General features: G+C 38.0%; 2 protein-coding genes, 1 non-coding gene and 1 pseudogene across 4 annotated transcripts; 1 reads left to right on the forward strand and 3 right to left on the reverse strand.

The window, feature by feature from the left end:
* The first annotated feature begins 366 nt into the window (after positions 1-366).
* LOC103869681 (protein NAR1) lies at positions 367-2852 on the forward strand. Its single transcript, XM_009147764.3, has 10 exons — positions 367-609; positions 682-749; positions 829-1169; positions 1252-1378; positions 1451-1592; positions 1697-1746; positions 1820-1991; positions 2091-2217; positions 2313-2407; positions 2486-2852. Exons 1-10 carry the CDS (start codon positions 481-483, stop codon positions 2636-2638), a joined length of 1404 nt encoding a protein of 467 aa, XP_009146012.1. The 5' UTR covers positions 367-480; the 3' UTR covers positions 2639-2852.
* Positions 2797-4622, reverse strand: LOC103869671 (transcription factor bHLH3). 2 transcript variants are annotated; one of them, XM_018654715.2, is made up of 2 exons: positions 4401-4622; positions 2797-4295 (listed from the first exon to the last, which is right to left on the reverse strand). In XM_018654715.2, the coding sequence occupies exon 2, from the start codon at positions 4285-4287 to the stop codon at positions 2932-2934; it is 1356 nt and encodes a 451-aa protein (XP_018510231.1). In that variant the 5' UTR covers positions 4288-4295; positions 4401-4622; the 3' UTR covers positions 2797-2931. The 2 variants fall into 2 exon arrangements, with proteins under 2 accessions (XP_018510231.1, XP_009146001.1); XM_009147753.3 differs by having other exon boundaries at positions 4369-4619.
* Positions 4623-6216: 1594 nt separating this feature from the next.
* On the reverse strand, positions 6217-10080 carry LOC103852835 (annotated as a pseudogene).
* A 4491-nt stretch (positions 10081-14571) lies between these two features.
* LOC117129061 lies at positions 14572-14678 on the reverse strand. The gene has a single exon (XR_004452633.1). It is a non-coding gene; the product is annotated as a small nucleolar RNA R71 (small nucleolar RNA).
* Between the last annotated feature and the right edge of the window lie 1543 nt (positions 14679-16221).

Raw genomic sequence — 16221 nt, forward strand, 5'->3', positions numbered from 1 at the left:
TCTTCATTTTGTTATTTCATTGCTTAGATCCTTTTTGTTTAGTTTATTTTCCTATTTCTATTACTAGTTTGCTTTGTATTTTTGTAAAAAAATTGAAATTTTGGTATAATAATTTAACATTTTACCAAAAAAAAAAAACGAAAAACATTTCTTTGTGTGTTCTGATCTGCTGTACATCGACTTATCTTGCAACTCTAATTATATTTAGGGCCCCTTCTTTGCAATATAAATATTAAAAAGGACCGGTATGTAATTTACGTTTTTGACTATTCAATCCCTTTTTAGGTTACGAGTCCTTTTTCTTACTTCGTTCGTCGATCTGATCGAACCCAGGTCGGAACTTGAAAGTTAGAACCACAGGAAGACGAAAAACTCCTTCGACAAGCCGTTCTTGATTCTCTAGCCACCAATCCTCAATTGTTGTCCCCTTTTGGTTTGTGATTCTGCTATTTTCATCATCGTCTCCAAAGCTGAGTAGCTATGTCGGATAAGTTCTCACCGACCTTAAGACTGGGAGATCTCAACGATTTCATTGCTCCGTCTCAAGCCTGTGTCATCTCTCTCAAAGGCTCAAAAAAGCCCCTCGACAAGAAGCCTGATCGTCCCCAGGTTGCTTCTTCAAAAGCATGTCTACTTTTATATCTCCACCAGCTAAAAGTTTGCTTCTTTGTGCTCTTGAAGGTTGTTCTTACTCCAAAACAGCAGCTTGAACCCGTCAAAATCTCTCTCAAGGATTGCTTGGCTTGCAGGTATGTTATCTCTCTCTGCTCTTGAGTTAGTCTTAAGACTTTAAAAATGTAATGGTGTTTTGTTTTTTTTTTGATGCAGCGGATGCATCACATCGGCTGAGACAGTTATGCTTGAGAAGCAAAGCTTAGACGAGTTCCTCTCTGCTCTTACCAAAGGCAAAGACGTGATCGTCTCCCTTTCTCCGCAGTCCAGAGCCTCCATTGCTGTTCACTACGATATCTCTCCTCTTCAGGTTTTCAAGAAGCTAACTACGTTCTTAAAGTCTCTCGGAGTTAAAGCTGTGTTTGATACGAGCTGTAGCAGAGACTTGGTGCTTATCGAAGCTTGTAATGAGTTTGTGAACCGTTTCAAGCAAGCTAGTTCTGATGACGGTGAAAATGCTCAGTCCCCTCTCCCTATACTTTCCTCCGCGTGTCCTGGTAAGACAGCTTCACTACTTTGACTTACTCGAATGTGGCAAATCATGTGAGAGGAAATGTTCTTTGTTTGGTTGAATCAAAGGTTGGATATGTTATGCTGAAAAGACGCTTGGCTCATTTGTTCTGCCGTATGTCTCTTCTGTTAAGAGTCCTCAGCAAGCTATTGGAGCTGCCATCAAACACCATTTATGTCAAGCGTTGGGACTCAGGTATTCTCTTGAAACTCTGGTTATACTTTCGTACATTGTCGGGTACATTGTTGACCCATCTATTGGAACTAGGCTGGAGGAGATTTACCATGTGACTGTGATGCCCTGCTACGATAAGAAGCTAGAGGCAGCGAGAGACGACTTTGTCTTTGGCGATAACCTGACGGAAGTTGATTCCGTGCTAACAACCGGTGAAATTTTGGATTTATTAAAGGTGATAAAGATTAGACTAAACCATGTCCTTCTTCTTATCTTTGCTTCCTTCCTTCAAGCAGAAAATGTGAATATGGTTTCTGGTTTTATCATGATGTGTTGTAGTTGAAAGGAGTCGACTTTAAAGATCTGGAGGAATCTCCACTCGACAGATTGTAAGAAGGATCATTATTATTTGCTCTTCTTTCCTTCAGGGTGATGGATTCATGTTTGGTAAACATTTAACAGGCTGACGAATGTTACTGAGGAAGGACATCTTTATGGTGTAGCTGGAAGTTCTGGTGGTTACGCAGAAACAATATTCAGACATGCGGCAAAAGCACTGTTCGGACACACTATTGAAGGTCCTCTTGAGTTCAAAACTCTCAGAAACTCTGATTTTCGTGAATTGACTCTTGAAGTAAGTTCCTAGAGACGGACAATAACGACGATTTATCTCATTAGTCCTGTTTTTTTTTTTTGTTGTCTCACGTTCTTTGTCTTTTAACTCTTCTTGAAGTTGGAAGGTAAAACAGTGCTGAAATTCGCAACATGTTACGGTTTCCAGAACCTTCAGAACATTGTCCGGAAACTGAAAACACGGAAGTGCGATTATCAGTATGTAGAGATTATGGCGTGCCCTGCAGGTCCATCTTCTCTTCTTTGCAAAACCGTACTTGGGAAGAAATCACTTTGTTTGTGTTGTGTTATTAACAATGCCCAAAATGCTTTATATAAACAGGTTGCCTGAATGGTGGTGGACAGATTAAGCCAAAGACGGGACAGACTCCGAAAGAACTGATCAACTCACTAGAAGCTACGTATATGAATGATACTGTAAGCTTCCCTGCAGTCTCATCATTCCTTTTATTGTTTAAGCAAGCTTAGATATAAACCTTCACTTTTTGGATCCAGGCTTTGAGTACAGATCCTTTCCAGAATCCAATTGCCAAGAGACTGTACGATGAGTGGCTTCACGAGCCTAGTTCCAGCGAGGCAAAGAAGTACTTGCACACTCAGTACCATGCGGTCGTTAAAAGCGTTACAGCGCAGCTCAACAACTGGTAGACAAACCGTATGTGTTTGAAATTTTGACCGAGAAGGGAGCAAAGACGGTCTGGTAGACTGTCTTGTCTGTACCAGTGAACTCTGGTTTTTGTGTTTTTTTAAACTTTATGTAATATATAGGAAATGAGTGAGAGGCTCCCTACTCAAGTAGTCTTATATGTAAAAGACAAATCTCAACATTTGACATAAAGAACAAATACACACTCCTAAGCCATATCTTGTTTTGGTTGGCTAGTGATAGTACATTGATACAACCTCAATAACAACACTATTACACTTTTAAAAAGCAACTACTACTGTGCGAGAGAGGTGAGGAGCTTGTCCTTCAGCTGCTCAGCGGTGCAGCCACCTTGAGGCCGGAGTGTAAATGTATGAACCACACCCTCCTCTGTTACAGCCACGTTGGCATCATGAGGCGTGACTTCATTCTCCTTAAACACTTGTATCACCTTCGAAACCGGATGATTCTCCAACGGACAGCTTACTCTAACCACCGCATCATCCTGCCTCTGTTGATAATCAACCTCTGCCGGAGTAATCTGATTACTCTCCCTCCTCTTCATCACCTGCTTCTCCGTTTCGTACACCCTTATCTTCTTCTGCATATCCGTGATGTACGTGATGGCATCCGCAAGTAGCGAAGCCTTGTCCATCTTGGAGATGTTAGGCACCACAGCTCTCAAAGCGTAGAATCTCTGGTTCAGCTTCTCCCTCCTCTGCCTTTCAGCTTCCACGTGGTTCAAGGCCTCTTCTCTTCCGTTTGCCGGCTTCCTCCCTCTCTTCCTCGGCCTCTGCTCGTCGGTTAGATACAACGCCGCCTCGTCTTTCCCGTACACTTGATTCGAACCTCCCACCTCATAGGCCTCCAAGGAGAAGCCAGTATCATCCTCAACCTTAGGTGAGAAGTTAATACTCATGGACCGCGGTTTCGACCCGCCGAGGCTTAGCTGACGACCAAAGATCTTAGGAGCTTCTTTAGTTTTTACAAAGTCGGATCCACCAAACACAGACTTCACCATCTCAACCACACTCTTATCCTCTGGGATCAGTTTAAGTGAGCCAAGCTCCACAACACCACAGTTCACTGGTACAGACAAGACAGTCTTGAAACCAGCAGATCTAGCTAAAAAGGACCTAACCCTGTAATAACTCAAGCAGCTAGGCAGATCTGCAGCCCAGAGCGGCTTCCCAGAGACATAAGTTCCAGCAGGACCGTACTTATTCGAATCACACCTAAACGAAAAGTAGAGAGACGCCAAGTAAAACATGTCGAGATCAGTGAGAGGACCCTGTTTCACCAGATCCGAACCGACAAAGGACAAGTGGAGCTTGCTAAGCACACGCCTTTTGGTCTCGTCTTGCTCGTCTCCCGAGTTACCCTTTACGACACGGCAGTGGCCGTCTCCCCAGATCAAGACGCAACCGTCGGAGCTGTTGACGTTGGAAGCTAGCCAGAAGATGGCGTAGTCCCAGTCAGAGCCTTCGACGACGTGGCGGAGGCCTTGCTGGAGATTGGGATCAGTTGGAGGAGGGGGGAGTAGCTTGGTGAGGGAAGAAGCGGATGAGATGAAAAAGTCGCAAGCTTCGGAGCCTATGGTGGATTCCACCATGGCTCGATCTTCTTGATTGTCCCAGAACTTTTGACCCATTGATTCTCCTGAAACATTCATTGGAACGCGTTAAAGTAGAATCAAAGAAAATTAAGGTGTGAGTTGAAATCAGCCGCTTACAAGGAGATGGAAGAAGGAGGAGGAGGATTCAGGTGTTTCTTGTTGGGACACCGAGTTTAGGGTTTGCTGATGTTGAAGGTAAAGCCTTTTTTTAAAAAAAAAAAGCTCTTATCTTTCAATTCAATTGCCGAGGAAGTAGAGACTCAAGATGAAGACAAAACCTGAGCTTGTTTCACTCAGATCTGTCCTGACTTCTTCTGAAATTGACGAAGAAGAAACGAGGAAGATGCGAGAATGGGAAGGGGGTTGACTCGTGCTGAATAAAAAAACATTTCCGCTTTTCAATTGAAACTGTGAGAATCCGGTTCGGTTCGACTAAACCGAAGACGAGTTTGTTAAGTTGTTAGGCGAAACTCTATAAGCCTAATGCCGGATAGTCGGATATAGGTCCGGGAGTTCGGGTCTCCAGATCGGATTCAGAGCAGTTTCTTTCGGGTCTGAGTCTTTTGGATCCTAGATATTTGGATCTAATAGGTATTTATAAATTTTTGGTTCGGGTTCGGATCGGTTCTTCTCGGATCTGGGTCAGTTCGGATCTATAATTAAAGTACTTGTAAAATATCTGTAATTTTTGGATCCAGATCGGGTTCGGGTATTTAGGATCTAAAAAAGACATGAAATACGTAAACTCTATCAAATTTAGTAGATGTTTGTTATATAGATCTAAATTTTTGCAAAATAACTTAAATTAAATTAAAATAAAACATTTTTAAACTCTAAATTTTACATTTAAAGCTTTATATTATTTAAAAACTAGGGTCGGCCCGGGCTACGCCCGGGTTTTTTGTTTTAATTTTAATTTTGATTATATATTTAGTACGTTTATTTAATATATAAATTTTAAAATTTATTATAAGAATATAAATAGCTATAGACAAATATAAAATATATAATTTTAAATCATTCATTGCTTTTTGCTCACACAATTTAAAAATTTTAGTATCCAATTATTTTTATTGGAAATTATATATAAGGTGAAGAGCAGAATGAAAAAAAAAATGAATTAAATTCTAATTATAGTATTTAATTGGTTAAATTGTAGACATGTGTTATTTCACTTAAAATAAAAAAGGTCGGTCCGCGCGCGGATTATATATTTCAATTTGTTATATATATTAATTATTTTTTATTTTTTTATTACTTTTCTGATATGTTTTTGATATTTATAATATATTTTATTACAATATTAGTAGGTAAAGATAATATAAATACTCATTATTTTAAGTAAAACTAAATTATATCTCTTATTCAAATAAATTCATTAAAAAAAGTAAATAAAATGCATTATTTATTTACATGTTAAATGTCCTCAATATATTCATCTCATGTATGTTTTTTAGTGTGTTACTTCCCCCACATTGTTGAAGATTTAAAACTTAAAATTGTGATAAAAATTGGTAAGGAATACATTTGTGAGTGACTTATATGCACAGACGATTGTTATAACTTTTATTTTTAAGAAAATTGAAAAGTTTTGTGTTTATGAAATTTAAAGAGTTCCACTAACTCTTTCTTCCATTTTTTTAACTTCTTCAATTATTTTATTGTTTACTCCGTATAGTTATATACTTATATATCTTATGTAGTTCTTTGTGCATGTTAGTCGAACCAATACGATGGAAGCACATATATATGAATAATATTGAGATTTCTCATTTCAAATTTAAGCAAGCTATACCTTCGTTTTAGTAGTTAGCCTTTACGATACTACTTGATCAAGTAAAAGAAAATAACCAAAGTTATGAGTCAGATGACCTTTTCAGTATATACCCAGTCATGCCTACTGAAATTCTACAACTCTCTGCTTTCTATCCATTTTTCAGCTTCCATGTCTTTGTGAGGCATTTCTTCAAGAAAATTCAATTTTTTTATCAACTCCAATACCAGCCTAGCTCTGTCCAATCTATTCCATTATCATAACTACAAAACAGTCACCAACCACTATATTTCTTCTTCTTAAACTATGAAACAATGTCGTAATTTCTTGTTCAATCTCAAACTATCAAGGCATATATGATGGTATAGAGAAGAAGAAGTATGAATCTTAGTCCATGACTGCTGGTCTTCTTGCACGCATCAATTAAAGAACGTGTGAAACAGATGGATTAGCTAGATTTGCGGGCTATGAACTCCAGGAAGCTTAGCTTGCATTTGATCCCTCTTCTGAGGATTTTTCAGCTTCATCTTGCACATGTTATCTTTGGCACTTCATTAAAGACCATGTATGCATTCTACAAAAACCTTAGAATCAACATAAACTTGCATCTAAAATAAGCATTAGCAATCCTAAGACAGTCTTATTTCACTCTAGGTTGATGATTCCCAATTTATCAATGGAAAGACCAGTAAAAAAAAAAAAAAAAAAAAAAAAAGCATGACAATCGATGAAAACAAACAGTCCACATGCATGTTCTGCCTCAGATTTAAAAATATATAAATTACTATGGATCTTATAAAAACAGCTGAGAAATTGTACCTTGAGCATGACAATCGATGAAAGTCAAAAAGTCAAGAAATCATCCCCACAATTGCCGCTGCTACCTCTGTTATTCGAAAATTGTTGTTGACTTTGCAACTCCTTATTTTGAAAGGTGAAAATGCCACATGAGTTTAGCTGAAAATAACATACCTCACTAACACTATTGATAAGAAATTCTTCAAACAGGCGTACCAGCACAGATTTTATTTGGCTAGTAATGCACAGAACATCCCATAATTAAAGACTGCCAACCTCTCTTCCGCCCCACCTGTATTTAGTTATGCAAAAATATCAACTCTGAATCGAATTTGTTATATATGAGCACAATTCTTGTTTTTTTTTGCAACAGATAGCTCATCGGCTCCATCCAGTATGTTTTTGTGTAAAGACTTTAAGCTGCTTCACTAACCCGTCTGTTTTCTAATATCTCAGGTACACATAAAGAAGGATTCTAACCCTCAATTCGTGATGCTGTTGTGTAGAGGAGTACTTGCAGTAACCCATGACCTGAAAAATACAAAACACATATCTTAATGGTCAAAGCACTGCAGGAACTTTTGCTGCAGAAAGCATATGAATAAAAAATTTTAGAGACTCCCTTTGACTGAATGTATAAATCATCGATCTGGAGCAAAACGTATAAGATTAAAAGCACCAAACGAAAATAATAGTTTATGTCTCTTGGAATGAAATAGATGATGCATATGCTAGAAGATGAGAACCCAATTAACTCAAAACCCATTATTATCACCACCGATGAACATCTCGAATTTTACAGGGAAAGATTGGCTTGCATTAACGTAGATATGGGGTGAGGTTGTTCTTTTTCTTAAAAAAATACTTTGAGAAATGCAAGATATTCGTTTTCAATATCCCTCTCTGATATTTATCGATTCAAACTTAAACTTGTACACAATAAGCAATGTATTAGAGTATCAGAAGTATTTACCTTTGTTCCACCGGCTCAAACTCATGACTGATATTTTGGGATGTCGTCTTCTGCTATAGTTGTCAGCACTGCAACGACACGTTTTTCTGCCACAATGGCTAACACTGGCTCCGTCAAAGTAACGATCCCGAGTCGTCGGAAACCAAACTAAGAGGATTTGGAACAATCTTGTTTCACCTTAGAATAAAATACGATTGAAACAGGGAGAGCAATCAGAAGAGCTCAACGTTTTGGAGTTGACAACGAAATTCATCAGAATAAATATTGAATATTAAAAGAGATTTACAATGAGCGATGCACCTACAGGGAGAAGACGGCGAGATGATATCATTACAGTAAGCGATACACCAAATCTTCGGAAACCAATGTATAGCTATGAGGAATTGTGGGGATGTGTTAAAGGTGAACTTTATATAGGTGGAGATCCTCCGCATGTAAAAGATATAAGAGAGCACCACATTGTGTTGTTTATTGCTCACTGAATCATTCCTCTGTGTTAAATCAAAAGCTAACAGCAGTGCACTGTCTAGGGATGCCTTAGCCTAAGCATCGTTCTAGAGAAACTCCCAAATCAACAAAGATACCACCTTTAACTTTAAAGCTAAGATTTTGATTACCTTTTTGACGGATGGAGACCATGAAAGCATAAGCCCCAAGAACACAATGAAGAAAAGCGGTCCTCACAGATCCCAATCCCTAAGCGCCTTCACAGAACACAAACTCCCTATTCGGATTCAGAAACACCACCAGCTTCAGATTACTCACGATCATCGACAGATCCCTCTTCACAGTATCACACACCGGCTCCGTCAACGTGTTCGGCGGAGACCCGAACCCGCTCCCACCGATCGTCCTCGAACTTTCGAGATGCCGAAGTTACCTGCCGGCAGAAGCGATGGAGGGGCTGGAACGGGCGGCACTTTCTGGGAGGTGGAGGAGGAAGACGGCGGAAGCGGAGGGAGGCTGGATTGGACGAAGGGAGAGGAGGATGGGATGGGTACTGAGGGACGGATCGGGCTCGGTGGAAGAGCGGGGAGGATGGTTCCGGGACCTGATTGGAATCCGCCGTTCATCTTGTTCTCGATCTCGTCGATGTCTGATTGGTAAAGCTAAATCGTATCATTGTGAGACATTCCGAAATTTTGATTCCGATGCGTTTGGTTTCAGCCAGAGCTTTTTGATGTCCGTGAGATTTAGTTAATGAAACCCAGAGTTTCCAGATGGTTGGACACGTGTCAACAGCATAAGAGTCGACTTTCTGATGTGGATCCTAGCTGGCATCACAGGAGAGAAGCAACATTTTTTTATATAATTAGATATTACAAAATAATAACAAATAATGTCAATAAAAGATATTTCAACTAAATCATAAAATAATATATAACTAGATTTTGATCCGCGCTTAAAAGCGCGGGATTTTTTTATTGATAAACTTATTATTTGTTAGTTCACTAATATGTTTAAAGCTACGTGTTCGGTTTCGATTCAGTTCTTTTTAGGGTTCTAGTTCGGTTTCGATTCGATTTTTGATTTTTGATTTTTTTTATTCAAGAAATATAGAAACTGTTTAGTTATTTATAAGTTTGAGTTTGGTTTTGGTTTAGTTGTTTAGGTTTTTAGTTTGTTTTAGATACCAATTTTAAAAACATGTTAAAATCTTGAGTTCAATTCGGTTCTGGTTTGGTTCTCGATTTAAAGATAATCTTAAATAATTCAGGTAAAAGTCATATTTTTATTTTTGGATAAAATATCAGATAATTCAGATAAATTTAAATATTTCTTATAAGAATATTTGAGTGGTTCAGTTTTTTTAGTATTAATAATTCACATTTTTATTCACATTTTTGAGTGATTCACATTTTTTTAGTATTAAGTATACTATTGTACAGATGAAAACATTTGTGATTGTTATAGCGGTTTTGTACCTTGTGTGGATGTGAAGTATTAACGAACCTATATTGATTGAACCATTTTATTAAGGGGAATTAGTTGAACCATTTTGTAAATATATTAAGGTAGACAAAATTTCACTAACCATATATTTTATACAGCAGTATATGTATTTATTATTTTCAGGATTTAGAGCTTAGGATTATCCTTCCACATATATACACATTGAGGGACACTGCTCTAAGGTTGACAAATATATAAGGGCAATTGTCAATAATAGCACCTTTTGAAGTTTATGTCTCAAAAATAGCACTAGAAGGAGAAAGTCACAAAAATGACATTCATTAAAGGGTAAAATATCCCTAATACCCTTGGTTTAAAATTAAATAAATAAACAAAAATAAATAAAAATAAATAAAAATAAATAAAAATAAATAAAAATAAAAATAAAAGATTTTTTTTTATAGTTTCAGATTATATGTTTTCAGATTCAAAATTTTTATAATTTTTTTTTTGAATTTTTTTTTTTGAATTTTTTTTTTGAAATTTTTTTTATTTTTTTTCAAATTTTCTTTTTATAATTTAAAAATACTTTTTGAAACTGTTTTTAAAATTTTTATTTTTTATTTTAGTATTTATTTTTTATAAAATTTTAAACCCTAATTCCAAAACCCCACCCCTTAACTCTAAACCCTAAGGTTTGGATTAATTAACCCAAAGGGTATAAGCGTATATTTACCTCTTTAATGAAACCTATTTTTGTGACTTTGAACCTTGAGTGCTACTTTGGGAACAAAAACTTGGTTTGGTGCTATAATAGTCTTTTTCTCAATATATAATTGTAAATCATTTTAATATAAACTCCATGGACTATATGCAAATATAAAAATCAATATTGTTAAACTTGTGTATTCAGTAGGTCTGATATGTGTCTGATATGTGTATTTTTAGCTCTACCAGTCAAAACTATGTGAAATCGTGAACCATAAATTGTTAAAACCGTAAGTAAATATTTTCTGATTGCATAGTCTATATGTCATGTGTTTAAATAACGATAGTCCATTCGTGAATCTCATAATGTTTTGTTTACATGAAAGAAATGAATATTATTTATTATTAATAAATATATAGCTAATTATCTGTTAGGCTATATTGTAGATATGATCGGCAAATGCATAAGTATCACAGATGGCTTTGATTCATGTCACAAAAATTTAAAATATTTTATTTAAGGTAAATCTTAGAAAATTTAGGAAATCTAGTTATATCACCTATTAAATTGATTAAATCATTGTTAAAAAATATATAGTAATATATTGTTATTATAAATTTAAGATAAAACCAAAATATTAATAATCTAGTGAAAGGGTCTAACAACCTTTTATAAGTAGATTTTTGAAGATTGCTTCCCTTTTAATAGTATAGATACAAACAAAAAAAATCATAGTTTTGTATATACATTGTTTAAAGTCGGGTACAAATCATTTCTTATCGGATCGAGTCTATTCGGATTCGTTCTTTTCGGATCCGAGTCTATTCGGATGGATTCTTTTTGGTTCCAGTTCTTTTGGGTAAAAAAATTTTGGATCCAAAGAATAAATGTAAATTTTCGGTTCGGTTTCGGGTCAATTATGGTTCGGGTTTTCGGGTCCAGGTTAAAATGCAAGGGCGTCGGATACATATAGATAAAGTGAAGAAGATTGGGCAACGGTGATTAGTCTGAAACGTTTTAAACGGTGTTGTCGAGGAGAGGGGAAGTAACAACTTATAACAAACTTTTCTCTGTTGCAAAGGATGATTAATCATCTGTAGGACAGATGTCTCAAGAATGACTATCCTGGTCATTTACACTTGTCATTTATTTAATTCCCTTTGCATCATCATCATCTGAAAGTTTTGTCTTTTTCTTTCTAATGTTGCCGACCTTTTCCACTATAAATAGTGGTCCTCCTTCTTTGCATTTGTAAGAATGATAAGACAATAATAAATAATTATCTCTCTCCAAGTTTCTATCACATCTCTCTCTCACGTTTTTGTTCCTCTTCTCATCATACACAAAACCTCTTTTTCCCACTCATCTCTCTCACATCACTTTCACACATATAAATATATATATACATCCACCTCTCACCTTATATTATACAACACGTTATCAGCACGAAGCTCTGACCAACTGAAGTTATCAATTCAAAAGTTCTTAAACCAGTCGAGGTAATGTTTAAATTTATGTGTTTCAATAAACTTAATTTATTTAAATTTTATTATTGTTTCGGAGTGAGAGGCTGGACCTTCTCCGTCCATTTTCCGGGATGATAGGCGATGCCTTTCCCGACTGATCGTTATGGTAGGCTATGCCTTCACGATCAGAGAAACACGTGGTAGGCTTTGCCTCCGTGAATTGAAAAAAAAAAATTACGTGAAAGGTTTTACCTCCGTAAATAAAAAGAAAAGGTCAAAAATGATAGATTAAGTCTTCTCGGACCTTGAAATAAGTAAAAGTCAAAATGGTAGACCATGTCTCCTCGGACTTTGGAAAATGATCAATATGGTAGTCTATGACTCCTCGGATCATGTGGTAGGCTGAGCCTCCCGATTTTATTTATGCTATTTAAATTTATGCAATTTAATTTATGCATTTATTTTATACCTTTAATTTCTGCGTTTAAATTCTCGTCTTTATTATACTATTATTCTATGAATACGATTATCATGTCAAATTTGACAAAGCTCAAAATAGATACCCTTGATATTACGAGAAATAATTATAAGACTTGGGCAGTGGGTGCAAATTGATATCTTGCATATTTACATTGTTTTATCCATTCATCCATGAGCATTTTCATCATATAGATTAGGATTTAGACATGTTTAGGTTGCATTTTGCATACATGAGTCTCTATTAGGTACTGGAGTACCACATGAGGTTATTTGGAGCTCAAAAAAGGTGAAAAGGTGACCATTGGACGAACCGAGCATGGGAGCGACCTCCCGGAGCGACATCACGAAGTCGCTGTGTCCCACTTCTCAGAGCGACCTTCCTAAAGCGACGCCATGAAGTCGCTCGCGTTCTCATTACTCCGAACAGTCTTAGATGACCCTGGAGCGACCTCTCAGAGCGACCTACCAAGGTCGCTCCCGATCCAGAGCGACCCGTTGGAGCGACACACCAAAGTCGCTCGCGACCTCTCGCCCGGAGACACCAAAAATCGGCCCTGGAGCGACTTCCCGGAGCGACACCTGCAAGTCGCTCCGCGTTATTTTGCTGCCGAAAATCACGATTTCTTAAGGACCTTTTTGCAATTTATTTTGGACGTTTTGCACTTGGAAAAACCTATGTTTTAAACATCTTTTGTAGCCACCAGGCAGATTATCTTTTGATCTATTGAGAAATACATAAAAACTCTCTTGAGAAGTTCATCTCTTGGATTTTGATTGTTATGTTCTTGTGTTATTGTTGATTTCTTATCTATTTCTCTACATGATTAATCTGAAATCCAATATGGGTTTAAGAGGAATCATGGAGATTAGTGAGTAATCACTTTGTGAATTCATGGGTTAGGGAGATTAAGGGTGATTAGGTTAGAGCTAGGATGTTTTAGTGTAGATCATTCATATTTCCTTGCTAGTAGAGTAATCATAATGCATCTTCTGAGTTGGCCACTCAGTTGTTGATCCTTAGGCATTTCTCACCCGAAAGGTGTTCGATGAAATGCCCGAGACAACTCTCCTAGGCTTTTAGTATACTTTGCCAAAGACATTTGTTGTTAAAGGTGCTAAGATAGCTAATAGACTTGTTAGTAATGATTGCTTTCATATTATTTAACCAAAGACATTTGATGTTTGAGATGTGTTAGCAAATGAGCATTCATCTAGACATAGAGCTTGCTTAGAATTGTGTCTAGGCTTAAGGTTGATAGTTTGATTGATCATTTGCCATCCTTAGTTCGATACTTGATCACTCAAGGTCTAATCCCTATGCCCATGAATTCTCTTTTCCCTTAGTCAAGAAAGTATCATTCTGTTATTGCTTTTTAGTTTTAGTCATAGTTTAAAACCCATCTAAATCATTGGTTGCACTTAGATTAAGTGAGTACTTGCATTCTCAGTGCTTTGATATCCCTCAGAACTGGTTCGACAATCATTTATACTACAACATTTGTCTTAGGAGCCTTGAAAACTCCTAACATCAAATTGGCGCCGTTGCCAAATTCTGAGTAGATTTAAACATTGAGATTTAGTCACTTGCTTGAGACTAAGTCATTTTTATTTTCTTTTGTTACTGATTCTTCTTCACCTCCCTTTAATCTACAGGTGTATGCACTTGAGGAGCAGGGGTCCATCAAACTTAGTTCCAAGAGCTGCAGATATCAGAGCTTTAGAGAGAGAGTGTGCTAGAAAGAGAAGAGAAGAAGAGCAACAGGCTCAATTGCAGAGATTGCACACTGATATGGGAGACATACATCAGCATGATGCAGGCGTCAATGGAGCTAACAACGTTCCACAAAACCAACAGCGAGCAGCTCGACCCATTGGCACTTACGATCGCCCCTACATTCATGGTCATAGATTGGGAATCCGAGCACCAGCTGTAGCAGCCAACAACTTTGAGATCAAATCAGGACTCCTCAATGTGATTGAGAACAACAAGTATCATGGCTTGGCTCTAGAGGATCCATTTGATCACTTGGACAGGTTCGACAGCTACTGTGGGTTGTCAAAAACCAATGGTGTGTCCGAAGATGCCTTAAAACTCAAGCTATTCCCTTTCTCTTTGGGGGATAAGGCACGTCAGTGGGAGAAGTCTCTACCCAGTGACTCCATCACCACTTGGGATGACTGCAAGAAAGCATTCTTGGAGAAGTTCTTCTCTACTTCAAGAACTGCTAAGCTGAGAAACGAGATTTCCAGCTTTCAACAGAAGAACTTGGAAGGCTTCAGTGAAGCCTGGGAGAGATTCAAGGGCTACCAAGCTCAATGCCCACACCATGGCTTTTCTAAGGAGAGCTTGCTGAGCACATTCTACCGTGGTGCTCTTCCTAAGTACAGAGCCAGACTGGATACAGCTAGCAATGGGTTCTTCTTGGGGAGAACTGAGGAGGATGCAGAAGAGCTGGTTGACAACATGGTAAAGAGTGATGCAGTCTACAGTGGAGACCACGACAGAGGCAGTAGAACAGATGATAAGCAGACGAGGAAAGAGATCAAAGCTTTGGAAGACAAGATCGACCTACTCATTGCTGAAAAAGCAACCCAAGAGCAGCTGAAGTTTGTTGGTAACTCCAAGCAGGAAGATCCACTTGCTGTCAATGAGGTTGAGGGTTTGGAAGGTCAAGAGGAGTTGTGTTTCATTAACAACAATGGTAGCTGGTACAAAAAGGAGCCCAACTTTCAGTACAACAACTACCAACAAAAATCCTATCCAAACAACCAACAGAGTGGTTATCCGCCAAGAAACAACCAGCAAGGCAGCTATCAGCCTCAGCAAAACCCCTTGTCTGGTTCCTCTGCTCCTCAAGAGAGCAGCACTGATACCTTACTGAAGCAAATCTTGGAGTCTCAGACTAGAAGTGAGAAGCATGTTGGTTATGAGTTGAAGAACCTTCATTCCAAGATTGATGGGAGCTACAATGAGCTCAACAACAAATTCTCACACCTTGCTTCTACAGTCAAGAATTTAGAAAATCAGTTTGCTTCCATGAACACTCACCAGAATCGCCAGCAAGGATCTCTACCTGGAAAATCTGACCAAAATCCCAAGGAGGCCAAAGCTATCACCCTTAGGAGTGGTAAGCAGTTACCTCCTAGAACCCTCACCAAGGATGCTGAGACACTAGGTGAGGAGGTGGCCATCAACATAGATGATGAAGTGGTGATTGTTGATGAGAAGATCAATGACGAGATCTTGGAGAAGATAGTGGAAGCCAAAGGTAAAGGAAAGGTTGGAGAAGAGAAGAAGACAGTAAAGGATGGTGAAGTTGTTACTCCAGCAAGTGAAAGTTCTTTTGTTCCTCCTCCCTATGAACCCAAACTTCCATTCCCTGGTAGATTCAAGAAGCAGCTGCTAGAGAAGTACAAAGCTCTGTTTGAGAAGCAAATGAGTGAAGCTCAGGTTGCAATGCCCATCATCGATGCTTTCATGTTGATTCCTCAATACAACAATTTTCTGAAAGATGTTGTAGCTGCAAAGAAGAAGGAGATGGAAGGCATGATGATTCTTACCCATGAGTGCAATGCCATCATCCAGAGGCTTGATGTTCCAGAGAAATTAGAGGATCCAGGAAGCTTCACACTACCTTGTGCTCTTGGACCTATGGTATTTGAGAAAAGTCTCTGCGATTTGGGAGTTAGTGTCAGCTTGATGCCTTTGTCTGTTGCAAAGAAGCTTGGATTCACTCAGTACAAGAAGTGTAGACTCTCTCTGGTGTTAGCTGATCGTTCAGTGAAGTATCCTGTGGGCATCTTAGAGGACCTCCCTGTGAGGATTGGAAGGTATGAGATACCTACAGATTTTGTGGTGCTTGAGATGGGTGAGGAG

The sequence above is a fragment of the Brassica rapa genome, chromosome A01, assembly GCF_000309985.2.
Source record: "Brassica rapa cultivar Chiifu-401-42 chromosome A01, CAAS_Brap_v3.01, whole genome shotgun sequence".
Taxonomy (NCBI): Eukaryota; Viridiplantae; Streptophyta; class Magnoliopsida; order Brassicales; family Brassicaceae; genus Brassica; species Brassica rapa.